At 42.5% G+C, this 25772-nt stretch overlaps 1 protein-coding gene across 1 annotated transcript; it reads left to right on the forward strand.

The window, feature by feature from the left end:
- Positions 1–1580: 1580 nt before the first annotated feature.
- TTLL4 (tubulin tyrosine ligase like 4) lies at positions 1581–25112 on the forward strand. The gene is made up of 18 exons (XM_081314158.1): positions 1581–2989; positions 3579–3700; positions 4216–4279; positions 5855–5979; positions 9279–9389; positions 10260–10336; positions 10676–10870; positions 11871–11953; positions 12511–12639; positions 14001–14123; positions 14345–14443; positions 14837–14971; positions 17873–18010; positions 19674–19776; positions 21260–21470; positions 22223–22293; positions 22553–22635; positions 23941–25112. The coding sequence occupies exons 1-18, from the start codon at positions 1608–1610 to the stop codon at positions 24086–24088; spliced, it is 3399 nt and encodes a 1132-aa protein (XP_081170284.1). The 5' UTR covers positions 1581–1607; the 3' UTR covers positions 24089–25112.
- The last annotated feature ends 660 nt before the right edge of the window (positions 25113–25772 follow it).

The following is a 25772-nucleotide window of genomic DNA, read 5'->3' on the forward strand; positions in this document are numbered from 1 at the left end:
ATTATGAACCCAAAAAAAATTCCCATTTTTTAAGTCTAACTCTGGCTTTCTTTTTGCGTCAAGCAGGCTTCCATACCAGTGCTTTTAAATCCTCAAGTGGATCTCCCTTCATTCCTACACATGTTATTTGAATTAAGGTAGACCATCTAGTTGTGAATTTTTCAAAGGAACTGGCCCCTTTGTAATCATTGAATTGTTGCCCTAATAGTTCAAATCTCCATCTTTGCTTTAGTATATTTGTCGTCAGTTCAGTCTGGTCTTCTTCCAGTTTCATCTGGCTTGGGTAAGAAATCATGTCCAATGTTGTGGTTGTTGTTTGGTTGTCTAGATTCTCAATATGGTGTATTAGTTGATCTTTAGCACCCTCCATCTTAGTGTTGCTTTCTTCAGCTTCTGTTGCTTTTTGAATTGTAGATTTTTTAGTTGAAATCAAAGTTTGGGTATCAAAGTTCTCAGTGGATTGTACTTGTTGTTCTTTAAAGTCCTCTATCTTGATATTAATTTCTTCCTCTTCTGTTGCTTTTTGGATTGTAAGTTCATCAGTTGAAATCAGGTCTTCATTTTGTAAATTTAGGCTGGCACCTTTGTCTTTCAGTCTGGAATTCATTAGCTCAGTAGCTTCAAGGATTTTTTTCAAGTATAAGCTTATAGTTAAGTTGTGGGTAGTATTCTTCCATTTCTAAGGTGTTTACAGATAGTCCTGTAGTGGAGGCTATTTTTGATAGAAGTCAGTGAAAGTCCACCTCCACTATTCCTAGAAATTGTTTTCACCGCCCCGCTGTTTCAAGTTCTTATCTTTTTTAGATAGTACCAAGGACAAATCTAGGCTCTAAGCAAGTCTCACAGTCAAAAAAAGTTCACTTGCTATACCAGGCTTCGCCACAAGTTGTCCCCGATAGCATGTAAAGTCTTTTTCCAAACTCAAGTTAGACTTTTATCCAGTTTAATTTTTTTCCAGCTTAACAAGTAGATAAGGTAATAGGTCACCATAGAAATAGGAACTTTTTGGGACTCCAAATATCCAAAAGGTGCAAGTCCAATTATTTAGTTGTTTAGTTATTCTTTTCTTTTCTTTTCGAAGCTTTAATTCCCCAGGTAGGCAAACACCACCATTCCAAGGGGAGGGAAGAAATTTTCAAAATGCTCCCACAGGAAAGTAGTTGGGGATAAAAGAAAGATAAGGTAAGGTCTCACCCAATTCCTCTGTGTTGCTTTTGTCGTGCTTAGTGGTGATTTTGGGTTTCGGCTGGTGATGGGTTTTCTTCGTTGGTCCAAAGGAGCTGCTCCAGATCAAACGGAGGGGCTGCCACCCCTTTGTGATCAATTGGAGGTCCTCCTCACGGTCGTCCCCCCCCCCCGGGAGACTTTCGACACTTTTCAGGGTCTCCCAACAGAGGAAAACCGGGCGGTGGAGAGAACGCTCTCCGTGAACATCTGCCAGCGCCGCAATCCGAAACCAGAAGCCGTTCTTTTCCTCTTGATCAGCTCAACATTTTCATATCTGTGTGCTTTTTTTCTTTTCTTTTCAGGCTGGCCTTAGTAAAAATGCTGCTCTGACCAAATCCTGTTCAAAAGCTGTGATCATTGAAGGTGTGGGATGGCTCTACATGGCCTCAGCAGGGCCAGAAGCCTATAGCCCAAGCCTCAAAAAAAGAAACCAGTTCCAAGTGGGCATTTCACCCGGGCTGTCAGTGCCACCACTCACAGCAAAGCTCCACAAGAGCAAGTCTTGGTACCTTGCTAAGCAGCAGGTGAAGCCTGTTTGGCAGCTGGAACAAAATCATGTGACCACTTTGCAAGACGAATGCTCAGTCCACTCAGGGATCTCTTCCCAGCCTCCCCACCTCTTATATCCAGAGTCGTTATGGAGTAAGGCAGTGCTCCGGAGCCCGCCTACAGCTCAGTCCCATTCTCTCCCAAGCTTTCTTGGGAGCACCCTGCTTTATCGACGGTCTTACTTTAGACACAAGCCCTATCGGAGACTTGAGTCTATCTGCTTGCAGCCTAGTACCTTGGAGAAGAAACCTCTTCAGGTCCCACCTCCCATCTATCATTCTGTCCTCAATAACACCATGTCGTCTTCAACTGTGGATCCATTTCTTATGCCAAATGCAGCTGGGGAGCGTTCCAATCCAGTGTCAAAGGGTTTTCTCCTCAATTCAGGGAAGCAAACTTCCAGTGCATACAGACCAGTCCTGAACAATAACTCTTTTCTGAGGCCAGCAAGTGCAAAAGTGCCTTTGCAGCAGCAACCGCTACCGCCAGAAAATAAGAAGCTGAAAGGATTGTCAAGACCTCCAGGATTTTCCTGGACTCACTCTGGGGGAAATGGGGATGGCTGTCCCATGAATCTTGAAAAGAAGCTTGGAAAAAACAGCAACTCGATGTTTGAGCAAACCTGTGTCAAATCTCCTCGCTCACCTGTACAGAACGGCATGGTTCTTAAATCAGAACGGTCGTTGTGGCCCTTTGAGGATGGCGAGATGAGATCACAGAATTTGAAAGAACAAGATGCACGGTTGACCGAAGCCATGAGGAAACTAACAGCAAGCGGCATCCGGAAAGTTAGTACTTACAGTGAGTTTGGTCACCGCATTGATAGCTCTTGCCTTATGAACGCCAGCTTCCATGCCAATCTGTTCAATCGGTGGAAACCACATATTGTAGCTCAGATCACCCCAAAGGAAGTGCCAGTTTCCAGCTCCCTGAATTTAGAGCCCAGTAGCCGCCATCACAGCCTTATAAGCACAGAAGTTGCCGATGTCTGCACTAAGCGTATTGACACTCGTTTCCTTGCCTCAAATTCTGAAATGCCCAACCATAGCCTCTTGAATCAATTGATCACCCCCCCTGTGAATATCGCAGAACAGGTGGCAACAACAGAGGTGTCTCCACGAATGATAATCTCTGAGGTAGAGACAAAAATTTCCACTCTTCAGCTAAGCATGGAAGCAAAGTGGGGACAGCCTACTACTGTGAAAGAGTCTGAGTAAGTGTCGTAGCCTCGTTCTCTTCGTTATATAGGGATAGTGTTCTTTTTCAAGATCGTTATAAACTGTTGATTATTTGTATTGGATGCTTCTCTTTACTGCATGATGCTGGGTGGAAATAGGGTCTATAATACCATATTTCTGTAATTGTTACATGTGTGTCTCACAACCCAGTACTCCCTATTAGGTTGTCAGATCATCCTAGGGGGCACTAGATTACGGAATGGTGTCCTAATTTAAACCCTGGTACAATATGTGGTTCTACTGTATCTCTTGGTGTAGGTTTTGTTTTGAGGAATTTATATCAATATAGAGAATGATCAGATAGGTGAAGTTGCATCTAATCCTGAGAATACAACTGTATGTTTTATACTTAGTCCTTAATTCCACCATGTGACTAAACAGCAGCCATGGGAGGAGAAGGAGGCCTTTTTTTGGGTGGCAGGGGAATGCCCTAACTTCATTTGTTCTTGTCTGGGAACTTTTCAGGCCACTAGTTGTTTCCTTCATTGTTTTATACTTTATACAGGAATAAGTATAAACTACCCAGAAAGTTTCACTTGGTCACGATAAACCTTTGTATTGTAGAGCTGTAGTCAATCTACCCCTGCTAGACCAAGCAGAAGTAGAAGATGTGGAAGAAGAACTTCCAGATGGCTTGGAAGATGCTTGCAGTCAGGATGAGGAAGGAGAAGAGGAAGATGGGGAAGGTCATTAATGTTTATTTTATGTTCCTTCTTTAGAGTGCAAACGTTTAAAAATGTAATAAACCAGAGAAATAAAAATGTTGATGTACTGATTACATCCAAGGACTACAGATTCTAATTATTAAGGTTCCAGAACAACTCAGATCTAATAAAAAGTTAAAATTATTATCATCATAGTAGTATTATTTACAGTTGGATATCACATGCGTATTAATCCATAATATAACAAGAGAGGCAGAAATTAATAAAAGAACTGAGATACCTTATGGCCATAATTACCACTAGCTTGAGTTTATCTTTAAAGTGTCGATAATTTGATCTACTTGTTAAGATTTCTTTCTTGCAGTATCTAATTAGTTGCGCTCTAAAGAAAATAATGTGCTGGCTTGATTTGCATTTTAATGATATATTCTGATGCAGTACTGAGTAAATTATTTTCTTTTATTCAAAGCCCAAGTTGCCTTTAATCAACTGTATCAAAGCTAGCCAGTGTGAATTAATGTTCTTTTTCATTTCAGGTGAATCAGACGGTTCCTCATCATCCAGTTTATCCGCCAATGGTTCTGTTGCTGTCATATCTAGGTTAGTGACAGACATAAATTATGCGGCTTTCAGTCCATAATATACTTAGTAAATGAAGATTGTCTGAGTTAAACTTGACTTTATGAACTTGTCCCTGTACCCAAACTGGACTTAGATAAACCCAGATAATGGATATATATACTGTGTGTGTGTGTGTATGTGTTTGTGTGTGTATATATATATACAACCACAAAACAGACACCTAACTACAGCTGCAACATCAGCCACTTTAAACCCCTCCAAACCACACAATAAGCAAACTGACACCCACTATAAAAACATGGCACCACCACAAACACGAAGCCGAACAAAAGCAGCACAACTCACCAGCTCAGGTCTAAGGCTGGCAGCTGAGACCAGCCCATCCACTCAAAACACACCCCCACCCAATCAGAACACACCCACCATTCAAAACACACTCCCACCCAATCAGAACACACTTAATCCCCCACCCAATCAGAGCACCCCTCCACCCACAGAACACACCCCCTCTGGCAGTTTAAAAAGAGGAACAAACAGCCACTACCACATGCTTCTCCCAGAAGAAGGAAGCTGAAGCCACCAGCCTGATGATGACGGATGGGATTCCGTCGAAACGTTGCTCCTACACCTTTAATTCTACACGGGGAAAAAACCCGAATGACCAAAGATCTATATATATATATATATATATATATATGTGTGTGTGTGTGTGTGTGTGTGTGTGTGTGTATGTATGTATGTATGTATGTATGTATGTATGTATGTGGATCTTTGGTCATACACATATACATATGTGTATATATTTGTATATGTGTATATATATTTGGATTGCTAACAAAGAATTAAAGGGAGGCTGATATGGCCATTTCAAACTCATTTGTTCTCATCAGTCAGCCATACCCTTCTGAGATTCGAACCTGGGCCGACTGCATCTTAAGCAGTTGTTTTAACCCCTAGGCCACAGGCTTTCTCTCGCTTTGTTAGCTGCAAGGCAAGGGGAATATGAGTTAAGTGTTTGTTAAGTATTTTGAATACCTTGCTAGGCCCCAAACACGGGGCAAATCTTATTTCCTGTTTCAGCCTAACCCAAGGCCATCTGCAGGCTGTAGTCACAACAGTGACAGCTCATATTTGTGTAAATTTTTTTTTTGGATTGCTAACAAAGAATTAAAGGGAGGCTGATATTGCCATTTCAAACTCATTTGTTCTTTGTTAGTAATCCAAAAAAAAAAAATTTACAGAAATATGAGCTGTCACTGTTGTGACTACAGCCTGCGGATGGCCTTGGGTTAGGCTGAAACAGGAAATAAGATTTGCCCCGTGTTAAATAGAGCTTCAGGTAGAAGAGGCTGCCAGATGGGTTGAAAAATAGTTTCCTTTGTTTTCTAACCCAGTACTTCTCAGCCAAAACAAAACTCACATTTTTGATCAATGTTTGTTAGAGGCCGTGATAATTAAATAAAACTGAGTCTCGTAGCAACAGGAGTGCAGGAAATATATTTTGCTGCTGGCTTTCCCAGGGTTCCTTAGTATGTATTTTGGCTTCTTTTCTCTTGTAGTCATATAGTTAGGCAAATCTGTTTCTTTTCCTAGGAATTGTCTTGAGGGATTAGTGCCTCCGCTTGAGGGCCAGGAGCGAATTATCAAGCCAGCTCTTACACACAGCCTCTTCCCCAATGTGTCTCCTACCATATATTTTGGAACCCAGGATGAGAGAGGTAAGGTGAATTTGAATCCATTGCAGGTAGCATTCGGGGCCAAAGATATTGATGGTGGTGTAAAGGTTGGAGCTTAAAACAAGAGTAACAAAAGTTTTTTTTATATATTATCCTTTTTATTAGTTTATAATATAAAATACAAAATATTTTTGTTTCTTCTTGAAAACCGGTTCTGGACTTTGTGTTTGAGGTGGAAAAAAAAATGAAACTTTGATTTTGGGTTTTACCGATTAGATAGATTTGTCGTTATAGAACTGGCTAGTTTATACTATTGTGTAAAAGTAAAAAGTTGAGGTTTGATGTTCCTTCTTATTCTACTGCACCAAAGGGAGTCGGAAGTGAACGCCTTTCTTTTTCCCATCTTTTCTACACTTTTTCCTTCCCCTTTCCCTTCCCTCTTTTTCCTCTTTTTTGCTTTTTGCTTTTTGTATTTTATATTATAGACTAATAAAAAGGATAATATAAAAAAGTAATAAAAGTGAAGGGGATAGATGGATGGCAAGGGAATGGATGAAAACTGTAGCTCTGGTCTTTCCCATTAATTAAACAAAGATATATAATAAAGATGTGAGGAGAGGGATATTTAACGCTATATATGCTTAATTGGTGGAGCTATAGTTTCTTGAAATCACTGAAGCCGATGCTGCTAGGAATGCTAATTTTATATGCATTTATCAAGCCCAGAAGAGGGAGCCATTTTACTCTCCTCACTGATTTGTCTAGATAGGCTGAATGAGTCACAGATTTCTTTGCAGCAGTAATGGGGACTTTTGTGTTTTATTCTGCTAAGCCTGGGTATTTTCTTATTTATAGTCATCACAGCAGCCCATCCTAAATGATATTTTATACATACTGATAGAACATGGATGCTTCTTGCTGTGGCAGCACAATCTCTTGGTGTGGTCCACTTTCTAATTTTTCTGCGTTCTGTCTCCTCATAACCCAGTCCCAGTAATCTGACCCACAACAGAGAATGTAGAGGGATTTTTTTTAAACTTTCATTTTTCATGTACCAGGCATAGTACATAATAATAAAGTGAAGGATCAGAAAATAATATAATAACACATTATAATCCAATTTAAGATGATTGTTAAAATGCCGACCCTTAGTAACTTCCTAAGTAGCTCCTACGTTTTAAAATAATTTTGGCATCAGTGCTTAGATTATTTTCACAAAAGCCTTTTCTTTTTTTTTCTTTTTTTAAATTGTCTTTTCAAACTTTGGTATGTGGTTATTTGGTTTCAAAGGATTGGTGCTAAATAGGAAAGCCCTCAATTGTGATGTGGCTGTTTTACTACTTTTCTGCGTCGCATAAGAAACGCGCATCTTCCTTCCCCTGTCCTTAGCACTTTCTACAGAGGGAGAATCGAGAGCATCCTGTCATAGAGCATCACAGTCTGGTTTAGAAGCATCACTGCTTCAGACAGGAAGGCGGTGCAGAGAGTGGTGAGGATGGCCGAAAAGATTATTGGCAGTTCCCTCCCTTCCATCCAGGACAGACGTGTCAAATTTGCGACGTCATGTGACGTCGCGCGATGTATCGGAGCTTTTCTCCCATTGCCGGCAATGGGGTGGGCGTGGTTTTGTTGTGACGCATCCGGCCCATGGGCCGGCAGTTTGACACCTCTGATCCAGGACGTTGCATAGAAGCGTTGCTTGAGTAGGGTCCGCAAGATTGTCTGGGACACTACTCGTCCTCTTCACAACCTGTTTTCCTTACTACCTTCTGGGAGGAGGCTTCGTGGTATCCAAAGCAGAACATCTAGATTCAGTCACAGTTTTGTTCCATACAGTATTAACCTCTAAAGCTTCCTCCTTCCGTTATATATTCAAGATGGACAGTGTTTAATATTCATATGTTAGGTATGTGTAGGTGTGTAGGTCTATGCATATGTTTTATATAGTATGTTCACATGTATGTTATGTATGTGTACACTTTGAGAGCGAGCAACTAAATTTCATTTTTAATGTGTGCCATTGTGCCCACAGTAAAAAATGACAAAGGTTATCTATCTACCAGAAGGAGTTAGTGCACTCTGGTCTGAAGTTTGGGTTGATTGCCAAGCTCCAAGCAGATTTTCCAAGACCCAATGAATTAACACCAGCAGAATAAACTGGTATCTTTTACAAATACCCAGCTAATGTACAGTAGTGGCCAAAATTGTGGAAACCTTTTGGGAAAAGTGTACATTTGAGGTTTGATGGCTAATAACACCACTTTTTTTGGAGTAATACCATAAAATTATATCAATGGAAAGATAATTTAATCAAGAATGTAATTCAATAACTTTTATGAAGGATTTGCTATTAGAATAGCAGTTATAAAGAAGAAAAGTGAAACATGTAGAAAAAATGAGATATACCAAAATTATCACCATAGAAAAAATGAGATATACCAAAATTATCAGCAAGTCAGTTAATACTTAGTTGGGTAACCTTTAGCACGAATTACAGCCTTACAACGTCTTCCCATGGAGTGAACCAAGTCCTTTAGTTCTGCAGCTGTTATAATGTGAAACCAAGATTGAATGATTGCTTCTATTAACTGGGTTTTATTGCTGGGTCCCTTCTGACTAACAGGTTTCTTTAGTCGGCTCCATAGATTTTCAAATGGGTTAAGGTCTGGGCTATTCCCAGGCCATTCCAGCAGTGGAATATGATTATCTTGAAACTACTTTTTGCACACAGCAGCAACATGACATGGAGCTGAATCCTGTTGAACTATAAATGCTTCATTGTCTTGGAAAAGATCATGTGCAGAAGGCTTCAGTTTGGGCTCAAGTATTTCATTAATGTATTTTTGGCCATTTATATTCACACAAATTCTGCCCACACCTTTTGATGTCATACAACCCCAGATCATAACACTGACTGTGTGTTTCACGGTACATGTAATGCAATCAGGATGCAAATCTTCTCTGATACTTCTCCTTTCCATCACTCCAAATAACACTGTCCTATTGTTCCTCTGTCCAGGTAACATGGGTTTTAGCCCAGTTTAGTCTTTTCAATCTTTGTTTGAGAGATAAAAGTGGCTTTTTTCGTGGAATTCTAGATTTTAGGCCAAATTCCTGCAGTCTGCGCCGAACAGTCCTTGCACTCAACTTCACATTGCATTGCGCCATTTCATCTTGTATACACCCAGATGATTTTCTTCTGTCACGTAGGCACAGTCTCTTAATTCTTCTATCATCACTTGCTGTTGTGCACCTTTTCCTGCCTTTACCACAGTGTGATTTTTCAGAAATAGATATTTCTCGGGTTTGATCAGCTTTTATTCTTGGGATCTGTTTCTTAGTGGAGAAGCTTCCTTGGGAACAGAGGAAGATGCTGCGATGGAAAATGAGTACAGTGACTCCAAACATTGTGAAGCAAACCATCGGAAGGTCCCACTTCAAAATCAGCAAAAGTGAGTCCTCTTCATGCTGGGAACATTGTGAACATTAGGAAATCTGTGGGTGCCCTTTTCTCCCAGATTCCATAAATTTGAAAAATTCCATAGAGTTTACTGTGGGATAGCGTTGGTTAAAAACACGTACTTTTTAAGAATGTAGATGTCAATCCCGTAGTGTTCTAATTGTGGCTGATGTACAGCTCTTCTCCATGTTTTAGGGAAACTTTGTTTGTTCTGCCTAACCCAGGGGTCGGCAACCTCGGCTCTTTTATGACTCATGGACTTCAACTCCCAGAATTCCTGAGCCAGCTAGAATTCTGGGAGTTGAAGTCCATGAGTCATAAAAGAGCCGAGGTTGCCGACCCCTGGCCTAACCGTATCCCTTTGGGCAGTTCTCATTGGAACGTTATTGCCCCAAGATGCTAATGTTTTGTATTGAGCTTCATTTCTGCCATACGTTGTGGGGTTAAAACAGCTGGAAAAGAGGAAATTAGGTAACAGAATAAAAGGAGGTTCAAAAAATGGAATAGGTTTTCCATGATTTAGCAATTCTTGTCATACTTGGTATATACTGACTGATTAACAGTGGTTTGTGTGCAGTACAGAGTTGTAATGGCCCTCTTCAATGGACCTTAGATAAGAAGTTGGGGGAGGGGGAAATCTAATAGAAAAGAAAGGTAATTGTCACATTGCATTGGATATATTTCCATGTTACGATTTTGTTACAATATGAGAATGTTCTTGGATCAGGTGGAAGCGGGAAAATATTTCAAATTTATATTTCATAAATTGGAAAGCTGGAAGTATTGTATTTAAATTATTTGAGCATAGTACAGAAAAAAATGATTGTTTTTGTTCAAATCATTTTCTCGTAATTGCCTATAGGAAATAATGACTGGCTGGGCTGCTGGGGCCATCATATGAAGTCTCCTGGCTTCAGAATTGTCAAAGAACATCAGAAGGTATGTGTTCCGGTCAGAGTGCACATGAACATGGTGAACAAAAAAATTCAGTGTGGAGACAGAAGATGATCTGGTTAGGATAATTGTGCATTGGCAGATTCAAAATTAATTAATTACAGTTGAGTTAGCAGCTGGCTAAGCTTAGTATCTTTTGTGAATTCAGCCATTGTGGTAGATATCCCAGCAATGGTCTCTTATCTGTAGGAGGTGCAATTCATAGATTTTGGGGTTTCTATGAACAATACGTGCACAAATGTAACAGAATTTGGGGAGGTGGTACCAGCCAGAAGTGACTGGGACCTTATTACTTTGTTATTCCTCCTCATTTCCTATCTACAGTTGAACCACTTTCCCGGCTCGTTCCAAATTGGCCGGAAAGACCGTCTGTGGAGAAATGTGTCCAAAATGCAACTGCGCTTTGGGAAAAAGGAGTTCAACTTTCTGCCCCAGTCTTTCATCCTCCCTCAAGATATCAAGCTGCTCAGGAAAGCCTGGGAAGATTGTGCAGGTCGTCAGAAATGGATTGTGAAGCCGGTGAGGGTGCAGAGATGGTCCGATTCAAATGTGAATAGGGCATGCTCTATCAGCTTTCTGCTCGGGTCCAACTCTGTGGCTCCCTGCCTATCCCAGCATGCAAAATTCTGTTCCGCATTCACTCTGGGATTTGTAGTTGATAGATTTCCTTATGTATTTTAGTGATTGGGTTACAGTGTTGCATATTGATAAAAAAGAAAGGGGAATGGTGAGCATCAGGATGGAAAGTAACTGGATATTTGCAAAGTATTAAACAACTGCTGACTTTTGAGCACTTAGTGACATGCAGTGCCCGCTTTTAACACTTCCCTACCTCCTTATTTTTTAAGGGTATTTGGTCCCTTGTTCTCCATTTGCTAAACATTTGATATGCTCAAAGTTATGCATTTGTACCAAATAGGTTATACGGTGTAGCATAACTCCAGCCATGTAGGGTTTTAGATTATACAGGATACCCAGCTAATTATCCCATGATTCCCCCAAAAGTTTCCCAAAGCTGTTGTACCCCATTATTTGACAGTGCCAGGCCTATTCATGCAGCCATTTTACATGTGTTTTCCTATTGCATCTGCTTTCATCACTGAAACAAACCTATATGCTTGTTTTAAAATACTGTTAAATTATTTGAAGACTGCACTAGGAATTGATTTAGGACCAGCAGTGTAAACATCTAGCTGACCTTGGCTGTGCTCAGAAAACCTTAGCAGGCTCACACTTAATTAATCCATAGATGGGAAACCACCAGGAAATCCCAAAGCTGTAGACTACTCTGAGAAGTTGGAAAAACTTTCTGGAAATAGGTAGTAGCTACTTCTATATTGTTGCTAACGTATCATGAACATGTCTGTGAAGTCACCCAGAGTTGGATTTAATTTGAGGGAAAATTGACTTTTTATTTTTGTGTACTATGGTTAGATTTCCAGATTTTTCCCCCTGATTTTTCGATTTTGAACTTTTGTAGAATTGTGTGTGGTTATGTACTTCTCTGTCTGTCTCTTAGCCAGCTTCAGCTAGAGGCATTGGAATACAGGTCATCCATAAATGGAGCCAGTTGCCCAAGCGCAGACCATTGCTGGTGCAAAGGTAAGCCAAATTTTCCCTACAATCTCTGGTGAATTGGTTTCCCCTTCTTCCTGCAAACGAGGTAATAGGCTAAACCAGGGGTAGGCAACCATGGCCCTTTTGTGACTTGTGGACTTCAACTCCCAGAATTCCTGAGTCAGCATAGTTAGTTCAGGAATTCTGGGTATTGAAGTCCACAAGTCATAAAAGAGCCAAGGTTGCCTACCCCTGGGCTAAACCAAGCAGACATTATATATATATGAATATGTTTCCTGCAATTGTAAAATCCATATTGTTCTGTGAAGTTGGTTTCTTTTGCCTTCAGTGAAAGAGCAGAACACTCATGGAATGGCTATTAGTGCACCAAAATGTCTTCTGAAATTTGCTTGGAGGCAATCTTTCTGAGATGTGGAATGTTATTTTCTGAAAATTTAATCAGGGATGTCTCAAATGCTGTAGGAGAGAAGCCAACATTCAGTTCTGTGAGTGATGGTAAAGAATGAAGTATAGTGACAGCCCTTAGACTTGTTCTTCAGAATGAGCTTTCCCATAGCTCACTGTCTCTTTCCCTCTTCCAGATATATACATAAGCCCTACCTCATTGGTGGAAGTAAGTTTGACCTAAGGATTTATGTTTACGTGACATGCTATGATCCTCTACGTGTCTACTTGTTCAAAGATGGACTTGTTCGTTTTGCCAGCTGCAAGTAAGTTCCTCAGGAATTGGTTGCCTGTAAAAGGATTGCAAAAAACATAAGATGGCCAGTATTGCAACATACTGGAACATGATCTGAAATTACATTTCTCACTTTATTAATTGCAGATTAAAATAATACATTTTTTTAAATAGCCACCTGTTATTCAGAGCAAATGGCACTCTGTAGCCATATTTTGATTTAAGCCAAACATGGGAAGTTTGTGGTTGTCTAAATATTGCTGAAGTACTAATAAAGTCAGCTAGCATGAGCAATGGTGAGAGATGCTGATAGTTCTATTCAGGATGGCCACCATTTCCCACAGTTCCTCACAGAAATAATGAACATTAAATACCTCGTCCTCGACTTATGGTCACAAGTTGTGACAGTTAAGCGAGGCACCCATTTGATCACCTTGCTTAACGGCCCCCATCCCTGCTCTTCTTGATATGGTTGTTAAGTGGAGCATGAGGTGCCTCAGGGATGGGGGAGACCCTCATAGGCTTAGCTCAGGCTCAGCCCCCACCCCCGAGGCCCCCTGTGCTCCTCTATCCCTCAGGGGTCCCTAAGGCCTTGGGCCTACTTCTCAGCCCTCTATGTCCCACAGCAGGGAGTAGCTGCAATGAGATCGTGGTGAGGAAGGAAAGCAGGCCCGCCACCCCTTGGCATCCCTGCAGGCTGTGTGGTTCCATTCCAGAAGCAGGTGCCATTTCAGACCAATTGCAGTCAGTTTCTGGGCAGAGCAACACAGCCTCCACTGTGTAGGAAGGCCACGCAGCCCAGCGGCTGCTTCCAGAAGGAACAGTAAAGAGTAAAAGGTAAATGAATGATCAGTGTTGTGGGGTTTGGTGGCAAAGGGAGAGGTGGGATCCAGTGGGGTGGGAAGCAAGCCCGGGCAGAGAGAGAGGTGGGCGAATGCTGCAGCATCTCTGCAGTCATTTGTAAGACAGGGTTGGTTGCAAGAGAGGGCAGATTGCCAAATGCCCAGTTTTGTTCATGCGACCATAGGGGCACTGCAGCGGTTGTGACTTCAAAACAGTCATGTGAAGATTTGGGGAGGTTCATTGTCATTTGGATCACTAAGTGACTGCAAGTTGAGGCCTGCCTGTCATTGCTTCCACTATGTCAGCTACGGCTGCGGCCTTCTAGGCCAGCGTTTTCCAACCTTAGGAACTTGAAGATGCGTGGACTTCAACTCCCAGAATTCCCCAGCCAGCATAGCTGGCTGGGGAATTCTGGGAGTTGAAGTCCACGCATCTTCAAGTTCCTAAGGTTGGGAAACGCTGTTCTAGGCAATCTAACTCAGTGGTCAATCCTGAGACTAAATCAGTATTTTAAACCCGTTTTATTACCTTTTGTTCTGTTCACTGCAGGTACTCTTCTTCCATGAAAAGTCTCAGCAACAAGTACATGCACTTAACCAACTATAGCATCAACAAGAAAAACATAGAATACAAGTCTAATGCAGATGAAACTGCATGCCAGGGACATAAGTGGTGAGTGTCAGGAGACCCGAAGGAAAAGGATGTTACGGGCGTGTTGTTTGAGGCCTCTGACCAGCAGCTGCTGCTTCATCATCTCAATAGTACTGAGTGATCTTTTTGTTGATAGGCAAGAGCTGAATCCTGTCTTTCATTCAGTAGGGTATGGGCTATGAGGTTATGATTTCGTTTGGTGTAACGTTTATTTGTTTACATGCTGTGTTCTATCTATGTAGGGCACTGAAGGCACTTTGGAACTATTTGACCCAAAAAGGAGTTGATAGTGAAGCTATTTGGGAGAAGATAAAAGATATTGTTGTCAAAACCATCATTGCGTAAGTCATGGGATGTTCTTCTCTCTCCTTTTTAAACACCCCCACCCCCAGCCTTTCAATTAAGTAGCTGTCTGTTGAGGCTTGCTTATGAGCACACGGATCTGCTGACGTAATTCATCTTATCTTCAGGACTCAAACTATCACACTGCACTGTTGCTTTATTGAAGTTAACTGATACTGTCTTATCTTAATCTTAGTAAATTGAATTAAGAGGAGATCTATGGAAAGCCCTTCCATGAGATCATCATCATCTCACCCATAAGAAAAAGACACTTTGGTTTTGTCAATCACTTGTTCTACGTACAGAGATAAGTGATTCGTAATATAGCAAGTCCTGAAAAAAATGGCTGATTTTTCTTTCTTGAGTAACAGAATACCTGTTTTACATTTCAGGTCAGAGCCCTACATAATCAACCTTGTGAAGATGTATGTGCGGCGGCCTTACTGCTGCCATGAGCTGTTTGGGTTTGATGTTATGCTGGATGAGAACCTTAAGCCCTGGATCCTGGAAGTCAACATTTCCCCTAGGTAAGCTGTGCTTCATGCACCATCCAGTGCAGGCTTTGGTTGCCATATTTCAGGGGTGTCAAACTCAATTTCATTGAGGGCTGCATCAGCATTGCGGTTGCCCTCAGGGGGCCGGGTGGGTGTGGCCTGGGTGGGCGTGGCCTACTGGGTGGGCATGGCTAGAGTGCGTATGGCCTACTGGGTGGGCGTGGCCAACTCTACATCGTTTGCATCAAGGGTGCCTATGGGGTCCTGGGCAGGAGTGGGACAGATCTGAGGGTCTCTGGCAGAAGGAGGGTCTCTGGGCCAGGGCGAAGGCAGTGGGGGCCGTTCCCTCACTGTTTCCAGGATAGCTTTGCGGGCCACATGAAACCACTTCGCAGGCCGCATCCGGCCCCCGGGCCTTGTATTTGACATGTCTGCCATATTTCAATTCGATTTCAGTTTCTATAGTTTCAGTATACATTGCAATGTGGATGCTATTCAGATGAAGCATCGGAGACGGGGCCTAGAGAGCGGTTGGAGGTCCAGCCGATCCGAATCCGACCGATTGCGACTAAGAACCTACATTAGGTCTTATCTCGCTGCGATAAGGGTGGCGAGGTGTAATCACTTTGCTACCCTTATCGTGTCCGCAGATAATCGCCCGGCCGCCCTGTTTAGGGTGACTCGCTCCCTCCTTAATCAAGAGGTGAGGGAGGAACCCTTGCAGGGTCGTGCCGAGGAGTTTAACCAACATCTGTCGGACAAAATCGCTCGGATTCGGACCGGTCTGGACTCTGACTGGGCAGAGTCTGACGATCAGGACACGGGCGGTCTTGTCGATATTACCTGGGAGGAGTTTGATTCTGTGACTCCGGAGGAAGTGGACAGGATTATGGGGAGGCTGAGCTCCACCACATGTTTATTGGACCCGTGCCCTTCCTGGCTGGTTTATGCAGCCCGGGAGAGGACACGAAGCTGGTTCCAGGCGGTTATATCTGCTTCTTTGAGTGAGGGTAGCTTCCCCGCCGTCTTGAAAGAGGCGGTGGTGAGGCCTCTCCTCAAGAAGCCTGCCTTGGACCCAGCTGTGTTGAACAACTTTCGTCCGGTCTCCAACCTTCGCTTTCTTGCGAAGGTTGTTGAGAGTGTGGTGGCGCATCAGCTCCCTCTGGTCCTGGATGAAGCGGATTATCTAGACCCGTACCAATCGGGTTTCAGGCCCGGGTACAGCACGGAGACGGCATTGGTCGCGCTGGTGAATGATCTCTGGAGGGCTCGGGACAGGGGATATTCCTCTGTCCTAGTCCTATTAGACCTCTCGGCGGCTTTCGATACCATCGACCATGGTATCTTGCTGCGGCGTCTCAGGGGATTGGGAGTGGGAGGCACGGTTTTGCAGTGGTTCTCCTCCTATCTCCTGGGACGTTCGCAGTCGGTGTTGACAGGGGGGCAGAGGTCGACCTCGAGGTCTCTCGTTTGTGGAGTTCCTCAGGGGTCGGTCCTCTCGCCTCTCCTGTTCAACATCTATATGAAACCGCTGGGTGAGATCATTCGTGGCTTTGGAGTTGGGTATCATCAGTATGCTGATGATACCCAGCTTTTTATTTCGACCCCAAACCACCCCAGTGATGCCCTCGACGTGATGTCCCGTTGCCTGGAGGCGGTTCGGGTCTGGATGGGGAGGAACAGACTTCAACTCAACCCCGACAAGACTGAGTGGCTTTGCATACCTGCATCCCGGGTTATTCAGGATATTCCATCTCTCTCTATGGGGGGTGAACTATTACCCCCCGTAGATAGGGCTCGCAACTTGGGAGTCCTCCTAGATTCACGGCTCACTCTGGACGATCACATAGTGGCTGTGACTAGGGGGGCCTTCGCCCAGGTTCGCCTGGTGCGCCAGTTGTGGCCCTATCTAAACCGGGATGACTTATGTACGGTCACTCATGCGCTCATGACCTCTTGTTTAGACTACTGCAACGCTCTCTACATGGGGCTGCCCTTGAGGACCACTCGGAGGCTCCAACTGGTACAGAATGCAGCCGCGAGAGTTGTGTTGGGAGTCTCCCGATACTCCCATGTCACACCTCTGCTCCGTGAGCTGCATTGGTTACCAGTTGTCTTCCGGGTGAGATTCAAGGTACTGGTAATGGTGTTTAAGGCCCTACATGGCATGGGTCCGGAGTACCTTAGGGAACACCTGCTGCCGGCATCAACTTCCCTCCGCCCTGTGCGTTCCCACAGAGAGGGCCTCCTCAGGGTGCCACCGATCAGAGAGTGTCGATTGGTGGCCCTCAGGGGGAGGTCCTTCTCTGTGGGCACCCCGGAGCTATGGAATCGGTTACCGGTTGAGCTCCGGATGGCGCCCAACATTCGCTCCTTCCGTCGCGACCTAAAGACATTCTTATTTGAACAAGCCAGCCTGGCCTGATGGGGGATGGGTGGGGTTTTTTATTGCTATTTTAATATTTGTATTTACTGTTTTTACTTGGGCATATATTTAATCCCTTTTAACTTTTGTATTTTTGTATTTTTTATGCTTGCCCTGTTCACCGCCCTGAGTCCTTCGGGAGAAGGGCGGTATATAAATAAATAAATAAAAAAAATCTCCAGTTTGTTCCATAAGCGTTTGCTGACTCTTCATTGTGAAGTCTCTGTAGTGTTAAGAGATTTTTCTTCTTTGCTGCTCCAACTTCTTAATGAGAAGGAATTAAGTGAAATAAGAGCACTATACGGGAGAGTAAGATGGTGAATAAAGGATGGTTATGGTGTAACTTTCCTGAAACAATATTACAGTGCAATTTTGAATTGATTATCCCTTTGTTATTTTTTTTCCTCACTCTGCTTTGATTTGAGCTTATAATTTACATGGACAGCTGTCCTGAACGTGAAAGTCAAAAGAAAGAAGATTTCCTATAATACGCCTACATTTTTCTGCAGCCTTCATTCAAATTCTCCCCTTGATGTCAGCATCAAAGGCCAAATGGTCCGGGATGCCCTTAACTTGGCTGGCTTTCAGTTACCTAATGCAGAAGATGTGGCTTCGCCTACCGGAAGTGCCAGCAGCTCCACAACCAGGTCAGAGGTCATATAGATTGCAAGTTCAGAAAGAAACATTGGCGATGGAAATAAAGCGCTTCTTTCAGGCGGGACGTCTAACTCAGCACAGCCACTGCTCATCTAGCGATGTATATTTTGCTGTCATATGGTATAACGTGGACTTCATTGCACTGAGAGCCTTAGAAAAATATTTCCAAGAAGGATTTGAGAACATCTGGTTGAAGCCTTCTGAAAAGTATAAGTAAGGGGGTACTATCTGTAGGCAATTATTGTTGCTTTAGGCTTCTTTTGCCTTTACTATTTCTTACCTCTAAGGCTTAAGTACTGAGATAGGAAGAAGAGAAGGAAGCTATTTGGAACCCATCAATTTTTCTTACAGTTACCTTTCTGAAATTTTTTATTTTATTTTATTTTAATTCCATTTATATCCCGCCCTTCTCCGAAGACTCAGGGCGGCTTACAAGCTTAGCAGTAGCCTTCATTCTATGTATATGCCTGCTTATTAGGGCTTTCACACACACCCCAAGCGGCATTATTACAAAGTCAGCTTAATTGCCCCCAACAATCTGGGTCCTCATTTTACCTACCTCGGAAGGATGGAAGGCTGAGTCAACCGTGAGCCTGGTGGGACTCGAACCTGCACTAATTGCAGGCAGCTGGTGTTACTTAAGGAGGCATTAGCCCACTGCTCCACCAAGGCTCTTAAAAATTGCAGTTAAGGAGAAAATTTAATCCCACACGATTGTTGTGGGGTTAACATTTTGCTTCTGGAGGAAATCCAACAAATAACAAATATGTGTCAAATACCTTGCAATACTTCTTGCATCTGATTAAATCGGCTGCGATCTAGGAACATTTAAGCAATAATAAGTTTGCTGGTATTTAAGATAGTGTATGCCTTTGGATGCTGGGTAAGAATGATTATTTTTACCAAATTCCTAGGGCGGCTAACCTACAGTGATAGTAGTGGTTTTCTATAAACCTAGTTTTAGCAAGAAAAGAATTAACCAGAAGAGTTATCAATTTTATAACCGATAAAAAGTAAACTGTTTTTCCTTGATGAATCCTCTAAACCTATGCATTCTTCACTGACAGCAGAAATAGGGGTGATGCAACATTTCATTAAAAAAAAATCCATCCCATTTTTAACTAGCACTACTAGTTCAGGAGATAACAATTTTTAAAATTCCATTTTGTGATAGCTGGAGAGAAATGCCACATCTTTATTATGGAGCTTACACAAGCTAATTTAGTGTACAGGGTTAAAGATAAAAGAAGCAGGAGAATTTTATGTCCCTATGGTGCATCAGAAAATTTAAATTTAATGTTTTGTTTGGGTAAAAATAATACCGAGATGGAAGTCTCTAGAGACAATGCACTGATCAACTGTTTTTAACAGGTTGGATTTCAAGCAAAGTTGTATTATCCTTATTTTAGTATGAATTATGTAAGTATTTGTGTATTTCAGGGTCAGATCAATCTCTTAAGTCAAAAGATTTGCCCAGCATTCTTTGGAAACTTTGTTTGATCTTTATTGTTTTATTTGTAAGGGGTGGGTTGTTTTTTTTTGCTACCACTGCAATAAACAATTTTTGCTCTAGGTAACTGAAAGCTATTAACCAATCACTGGCCTGACTGGTTAGTTCTCTTGACTAATAATTTTAACCTTTGTGATGTCTAGCTTGCACACTGTCATGAAGGAAAAAAACAAGCCACCTGTGGAGTTGCTGACTGCTGAGAAAGCAAAAAAAGCCTATTACTTGACCCAGAAATTACCAGAGCAGGTTAGTACATGTGGTGGGCACACATTCCCTGACTTCAGTCTTTCTGGCAAGGTCATCGGAAGTCTTGCATTACTGTTTTTCTTTGGTTTGGGGATTGTTTGAAATTTGACCAACTGGGCCAGTAGAATTTTGCACTTGGAAAACTAGAGCTGTGCAAATTTTTCAACCTCAAATTGACTGTTTTCGAAATGCAGCATATAAGCACGCATCTACAATTTTGCTTCATTCCTAGTAGAAAACGTGACTGTGAGTGGCATTGTTTCAAGTGTTTTACCTGTTCTGAGCACTGCCTTTGGACTATTTGATGGGCTGTTTGGGGATTGTTGTTTTTGTTTTTTCAAACTTTCTCTGGTCTAATCAGTACAGAGGCAGGGACCAGTCCTGCCTCTGCTACTGTTGTCTTAGATTGCATAGAATGATGTGAGAGTTCAGCTCACATGGAGAGATTTTGAGAGGAAACCATCGGTTATACACATAGACCAGACATGTCAAACACAAGGCCCGGGGGCCGGATCTGGCCTGCGAAGTGGTTTCATGTGGCCCGCGAAGCCACCCTGGAAACAGTGAGGGAACGGCCCCCACTGCCTTGGCCCTGGCCCACAGACTCTCCTTCTACCAGAGACCCCCAGATCTGTCCCACTCCTGCCCAGGCCCCCATAGACACCCTTGATACGAACGATGTAGAGCTGGCCACACCCACCCAGTAGGCCATATGCACGCTAGCCATGCCCACCCAGTAGGCCACGCCCACCCTGGCCATACCCACCCGGCCCCTTGAGGGCAACCGCAATGCTGATGCGGCCCTCAATGAAATTGAGTTTGACACCCCTGACATAGACAGCTTAAAACTGCTTACGGCTGAATCCCTGCCATCCTGACTGGTAAATTACTTTCATTTAAAAAGAAAATGCCTAGCAGTGAGGAAGTTAAAGAGTTCATACGAGTGAATGGGATGCAGTTAGAATTGTTGTGGATTGGTTGTGTGTTGTGTTGTGCTTAATTGGGCAAGCAGAGGTACAAAACTGTGCACACACTACTCCCATGCTTCATAGACAAACATTGGTAATGCTGTTAAGATTGTATAAATGCAAAGATTCCTAGTACAATGTGAAGTTTGCTTGGTTTGAATACTTGGTGTATACTCTTTGCATACTCTTGGGTCCTGATAATGTTGCTCTTCAGATATTGTTTAAAAATCTACTGTAGAATCTAAACTAATTTGCTGAGCTTAGCTGTATGTGGTCTTTGTGCACGTGTTTTAGTTTGTTGCAATATTAATGTTGAACATGGTGGCTCTGCAGTTAAAGATGCTGAGCTTGTCTGCTGGAAAGCTCTCAGCCTGGGTTCAAGAACCGAGTGCCATGCGACAGGGTGAGCTCTTGTTACTTGTCCCAGCTCCTGCCCACTAGCCGTTTGAAAGCATGCAAATGCAAGTAGGTAATGGCAGAAAAGGTGATCTAATGCCTTGTCATTCTTGCCTCAGGAATTCTACTCCACAATCCTGGATGTTCTGACCCCAGATGACGTCCGTGTCCTGATAGAGACAGAGGATGAGTATGCCCGACGTGGGCAGTTTGAGCGAGTCTTCCCCTCACGATTCTCCATGCACTACCTACGCTTCTTTGAGCAGCTGCGATACTTCAACATCCTTACTACACAGTGGGAACTGAAATATTTCTTGAACAAATCCAAAGGTAAAAAGTTTTCTTTTGCAGGAAGCACTTTTAAAGGACAGGGAGCTGCTAGTCAGTGACATGGACTGCCCTTTCTTTGGATGGAATAGATGTGGCGTTGCGTAACCCTAGAGCTTTTGGACATTCCCAAAACCATTGCAGTTATCACCAGCAAAAGTTATAGGCAAAAGTTGCTTTCTGTGTTAATGTTGTCCACTTGCATCTAGCCAGCCATAGGACTTTGCAGCCAGAATTTGTAAGTATAGGGATGAAATATGTCCCCTATCCATTCCATCCACCCCCACCAATTTTTTTTAGTCTCTTCCCCACTTTCATGGGCAACCTTCAAGTCTATTCCCCAAAACTTTCTCCCTTGGATTTGTTTCCCTTGGATATGGCTGGTTTATAATATAGACTAAAAGACGTTTGTCTGTCTGTCTGTCTGTCTGTCTGTCTGTCTATATCTACCTATCTATCTATCTATCTATCTATCTATCTATCTATCTATCTATCTATCTATCTATCTATCTATCTATCATTTGTATGCCTATCTCAAAAATGATTTGGGGTGGTATACAGCACAATTCCATTGTCATCAAGGGAAAAACGTATACTTGTAGCTTAATTTTAATATTTTGCCCTACATAGAAAGTTCTGAATACCTGCCACCTCTACACACTTTTCTTTTGTATGAACAGAGTATGATTAGTAAATGCTTGCGCTTACTCTTCCTCAAGAGCTTGCGTTCACTTGGCGGCTCTTCTTTTTTGCAGGGGTGGATCTGCTCAGAAATTGGTGTCACAAAGGTTTTCACAATGGAATAGTAACAGATTCTACAGTGTTGGTAAGAATGCTTCTCTCCCCTCCTGTACACTCTTGTTTCATCCCTCCATGAGGAAATGCTGCTGTTTCTTTGCCTGTAACTTATGGAATCTATTTGTGATGTCTTTGCTTAATTAAAATACTGGCGTCCAGCCATTTTCTTTAATCCAGTAATTTTGGAGGTTCCTTAGCTTTCTGGGAGAGGGAAAGAAAAACCTTCTCTCAGCAGACTTGCCCTCTAACTAGATTCCCTTTCCTGTGCTGTCTCTCTTTAACTACAGTGGACACCGCCAAGGCCTCACCTGTATTTGAAGAATGATCTCCTTATAAATACCTTGAGCAAAGTGGACCCAGGCAGAAACAGGTGAAATATTCGCACAGTTGTATTTTGAATCTGTTTCTCATTGATGGGTTGTGTTTTGTCTACAGGCAGCCTTCGATTTATGATCACAGACTGAGCCTAGAATTTCTATTGCTAGGCAAGACACTTGTTTTAAGTGAGTTTTGCCCCATTTTACAACCTTTCTTGCCACAGTCGTTAAGTGAACCAGTGCAGTTGTTAATGTTAGTCACCTGGTTGTTAAGTGACTCTGGCTTCCCCTATTGACTTTACTCATCAGAAGGTTGCAAAAGGTGATCACATGACTCCTGGACACTGCAACCGTCATAAATATAAGCCAGTTGTCAAACTTCCAAATGTTGATCGCGTGACCGTGGGGATGCTGCAACAGTCATAAGTGTGAAAAACAGTCATAAGTCACTTTTTCCAGTGCTGTTGTAACTTCAAATTGTCACTGAATGAATGGTTGTTAAGTCGATGACTACCTGACTTTGAAATGAGCACCACAAACTTGAGTTTGGCTTAGCTGCATGTGATGTAGGGAGGGCTGTTTCCTTTAATTAATTTTTATTTTGTTTTGTTTAGGGGTTTTTAATTCTCTCTCTCACACACACACATACACACATTTTACTTTTTCTAATAATATTATTTATAAACCCCTTGGAAAAATATATTCAAGAGCACGGTGATATTTAATAAAATGCTCACCTTAATAATGATAATAATAATAATAAGTTGGAAGGGACCTTGGAGGTCACCTTGATCTTTTAGATCTTACTAGCCCAGATTAGGTGTAATGCTAAATCAGATTTTAATGCTACAAGAACAGTCATAATTTAGCCTTGGGCTTGTAATACTGTTCCCCTCTCCCCTCCATCAGTAGCTAAATGTAGATGGTCGAAGCACCTATTTAAAGCTAACGTAGTTTCTAATAAAGGACTGCTTAAGGTAACTATAATTATCAAAGGATAAAGTTAAGCTTCCAAATTTTTCTGGATAGATACCTGAGGTGGAGGGGGAGGCAGAAGCAAGCCTCTTTATGTTATGTAGAATTACCTTTTAGCATTCATTTTTCATGAAGCCATTTTCTCCATTTTCGTTGCTGTTACTTGTGTGTGCGTTTGATGTAATAGAAGGGGGAGGCACAGTAATGAACAAATCCATCCCCAAAGAACTTCATCCCCTTCAAATCCAAGGGTAGCGTAGAAGAAATAGAAAGAGGGTGAGTCTGGCAGTTTGATAGAATAGCACGCTTTGGAAACTATTTGCGCACTTTTGTTTTGTTGAACAGGAACGGGTCTTTCTCAGGACATGTTTTCTTTTCCGCAGCAAAGGCCCACGAGATGGAGAGGAGCCAGTCCGAAACCCCGAACCAAGCTCTTGCACTCAAAGCTTACCTCAGATTAAGTACACAGTTGGAACTCTCAAGAAGTCCGCCATCTCTAATACCCTGAGCAACTCAAATGGGATAAAGTGAGGTGGGACTGAGCAACAAGCCAACCCTCCCTCCTTTGCAGTGTGAGGAGGGGGTGCATGTGACCTACCTCAGCAGAAGCTAGGAGAGCCAGTATGGGAAACGTGGAGAGGACCTCACCTAAGGATGCACCTGAAGAAATACTGTTTTGGAAATGAAATTGGGACAAAGAGGAAATGCTTTACTTGATCAAAAGGGACAAAATATTCTGTTTATAGTTTTTTATGAGAAAGTAAGTTTCTAAACAGAGAAGCTTGGAAAAAAAACTAATTTCTTGCATTTTCTTGTCATTGGCATATTCATTACTTCAGCCACAAGTGCCTCTCACTGTTAAATGTTACCGTGTTCGGTTAGACTGAATACTGCTTGCCTTTGTTTCAATATATCCAATGCCTTGCTAGCGTAAGGCAAGGCTTGGCATGCATATAAGGAGACTCTGGCCCCCTGCAATTAAGATTAAAGCGAGTTCTTGGTTAGTCAGGCATTGCAGGAAACCATCTTCAACATGTCTTCTGGAACATCTGCGATGCAGACAAATGACGGACTCCTTGGTGCACAATCTAGACTTGGATGTGAGATCTCTGTGTGAGATCTCTTTAACTTGATGGTCTTTGTATCTCAGTTTATGTTCAGTAAAGGGGTGCAGTAGCCGAGCAGTTAAGATGCTGGGCTTGGGTTGAGAAGCTCACTCTGTCACGTGGTACTTAGGTCTCAGAAGGTTGGCAGTTCGAGACCTAGTTCCACGTGACAGAGTGAGCTTCTACTCCTTGTTCCAGTTCCCGCCCACTGAGCAGTCTAAAAGCATGCAAATGCAAGTAGATAAATAGGTACATTTCAGTGGGAAGGTAACAGCATTCTGTGTGCCTTCGGTATATAGTTGTGCCGGCCACATGACCACAAAAGTCCCTTCAGACAATGCTGACTCTTCGGCTGTGAATCGGAATGAGCACTACCTCCTAGAGTTGGACATAACTGGAGGGGAAACCTTTGCCTTGTATCTTTTTTTTAATATATTCACACTTCTTGATATTTTGATACAGTTACAGGATTTGGTGTCTGAGTAATGTTCATATTTTTCTTAATCTGTAGAATAGCAAACCTTGGGATAGTTTAATTTAAACACACACACAACACATCCAAATGCTGCCCCCCCCCCCCCGAAAAAAAAACAAGGAGGCCACTCAGCTCCATTCACTTTGTGTTTTTTGCCCTCAATGTCTAAATTATGTGTGCTTATGATGGATTCTTCAATAACAGGATCTCATTCTTAGAAGTCTAGTTTGGACTTAAAACTGGAAATCAGTGTGAAAATCCTCTTCTTTTCTGGTTAATTCCACAACATAACATATACAGCATGGTCTCAAAGGAGACGTCCTATGAGTACCCAGGTTGTTGGGGGCAATATGCTGACTGTAAACCGCTTAGAGATGGCTGTAAAGCACTGTGAAGCGGTATATAAGTCTACGTGCTGTTGCTAAGTGCTATCTCACTTAAATATGGGTACCCATTTTGAGTTTCTACATTCTCAATCACTACTATTTCCAATCAATTGCAATGTTTCCCTTTTTCTTTTGCGCTTGGAGAAATCTTTAAGGCTGATCATGAGCTGTACTTTCTTTGCTGCCACTTTAAATACAGTATCAGGCAGTAGTATTTTTGTACATTTCCATGATGAATACACAGGCCT

The sequence above is a fragment of the Vipera berus genome (assembly GCF_964194415.1).
Source record: "Vipera berus genome assembly, chromosome: 1".
Lineage (NCBI taxonomy): Eukaryota > Metazoa > Chordata > Lepidosauria > Squamata > Viperidae > Vipera > Vipera berus.

Bases quoted from the DNA above. Each gene is read 5' to 3' on its own strand.
- TTLL4 (XM_081314158.1), top strand. From the start codon at position 1,608: ATGGCCTCAGCAGGGCCAGAAGCCTATAGCCCAAGCCTCAAAAAAAGA. The intron at 2,990-3,578 runs GTAAGTGTCGTA...TTTGTATTGTAG, and splicing joins ACTACTGTGAAAGAGTCTGA to AGCTGTAGTCAATCTACCCC. The intron at 22,636-23,940 runs GTGAAATATTCG...TCTTTTCCGCAG, and splicing joins GTGGACCCAGGCAGAAACAG to CAAAGGCCCACGAGATGGAG.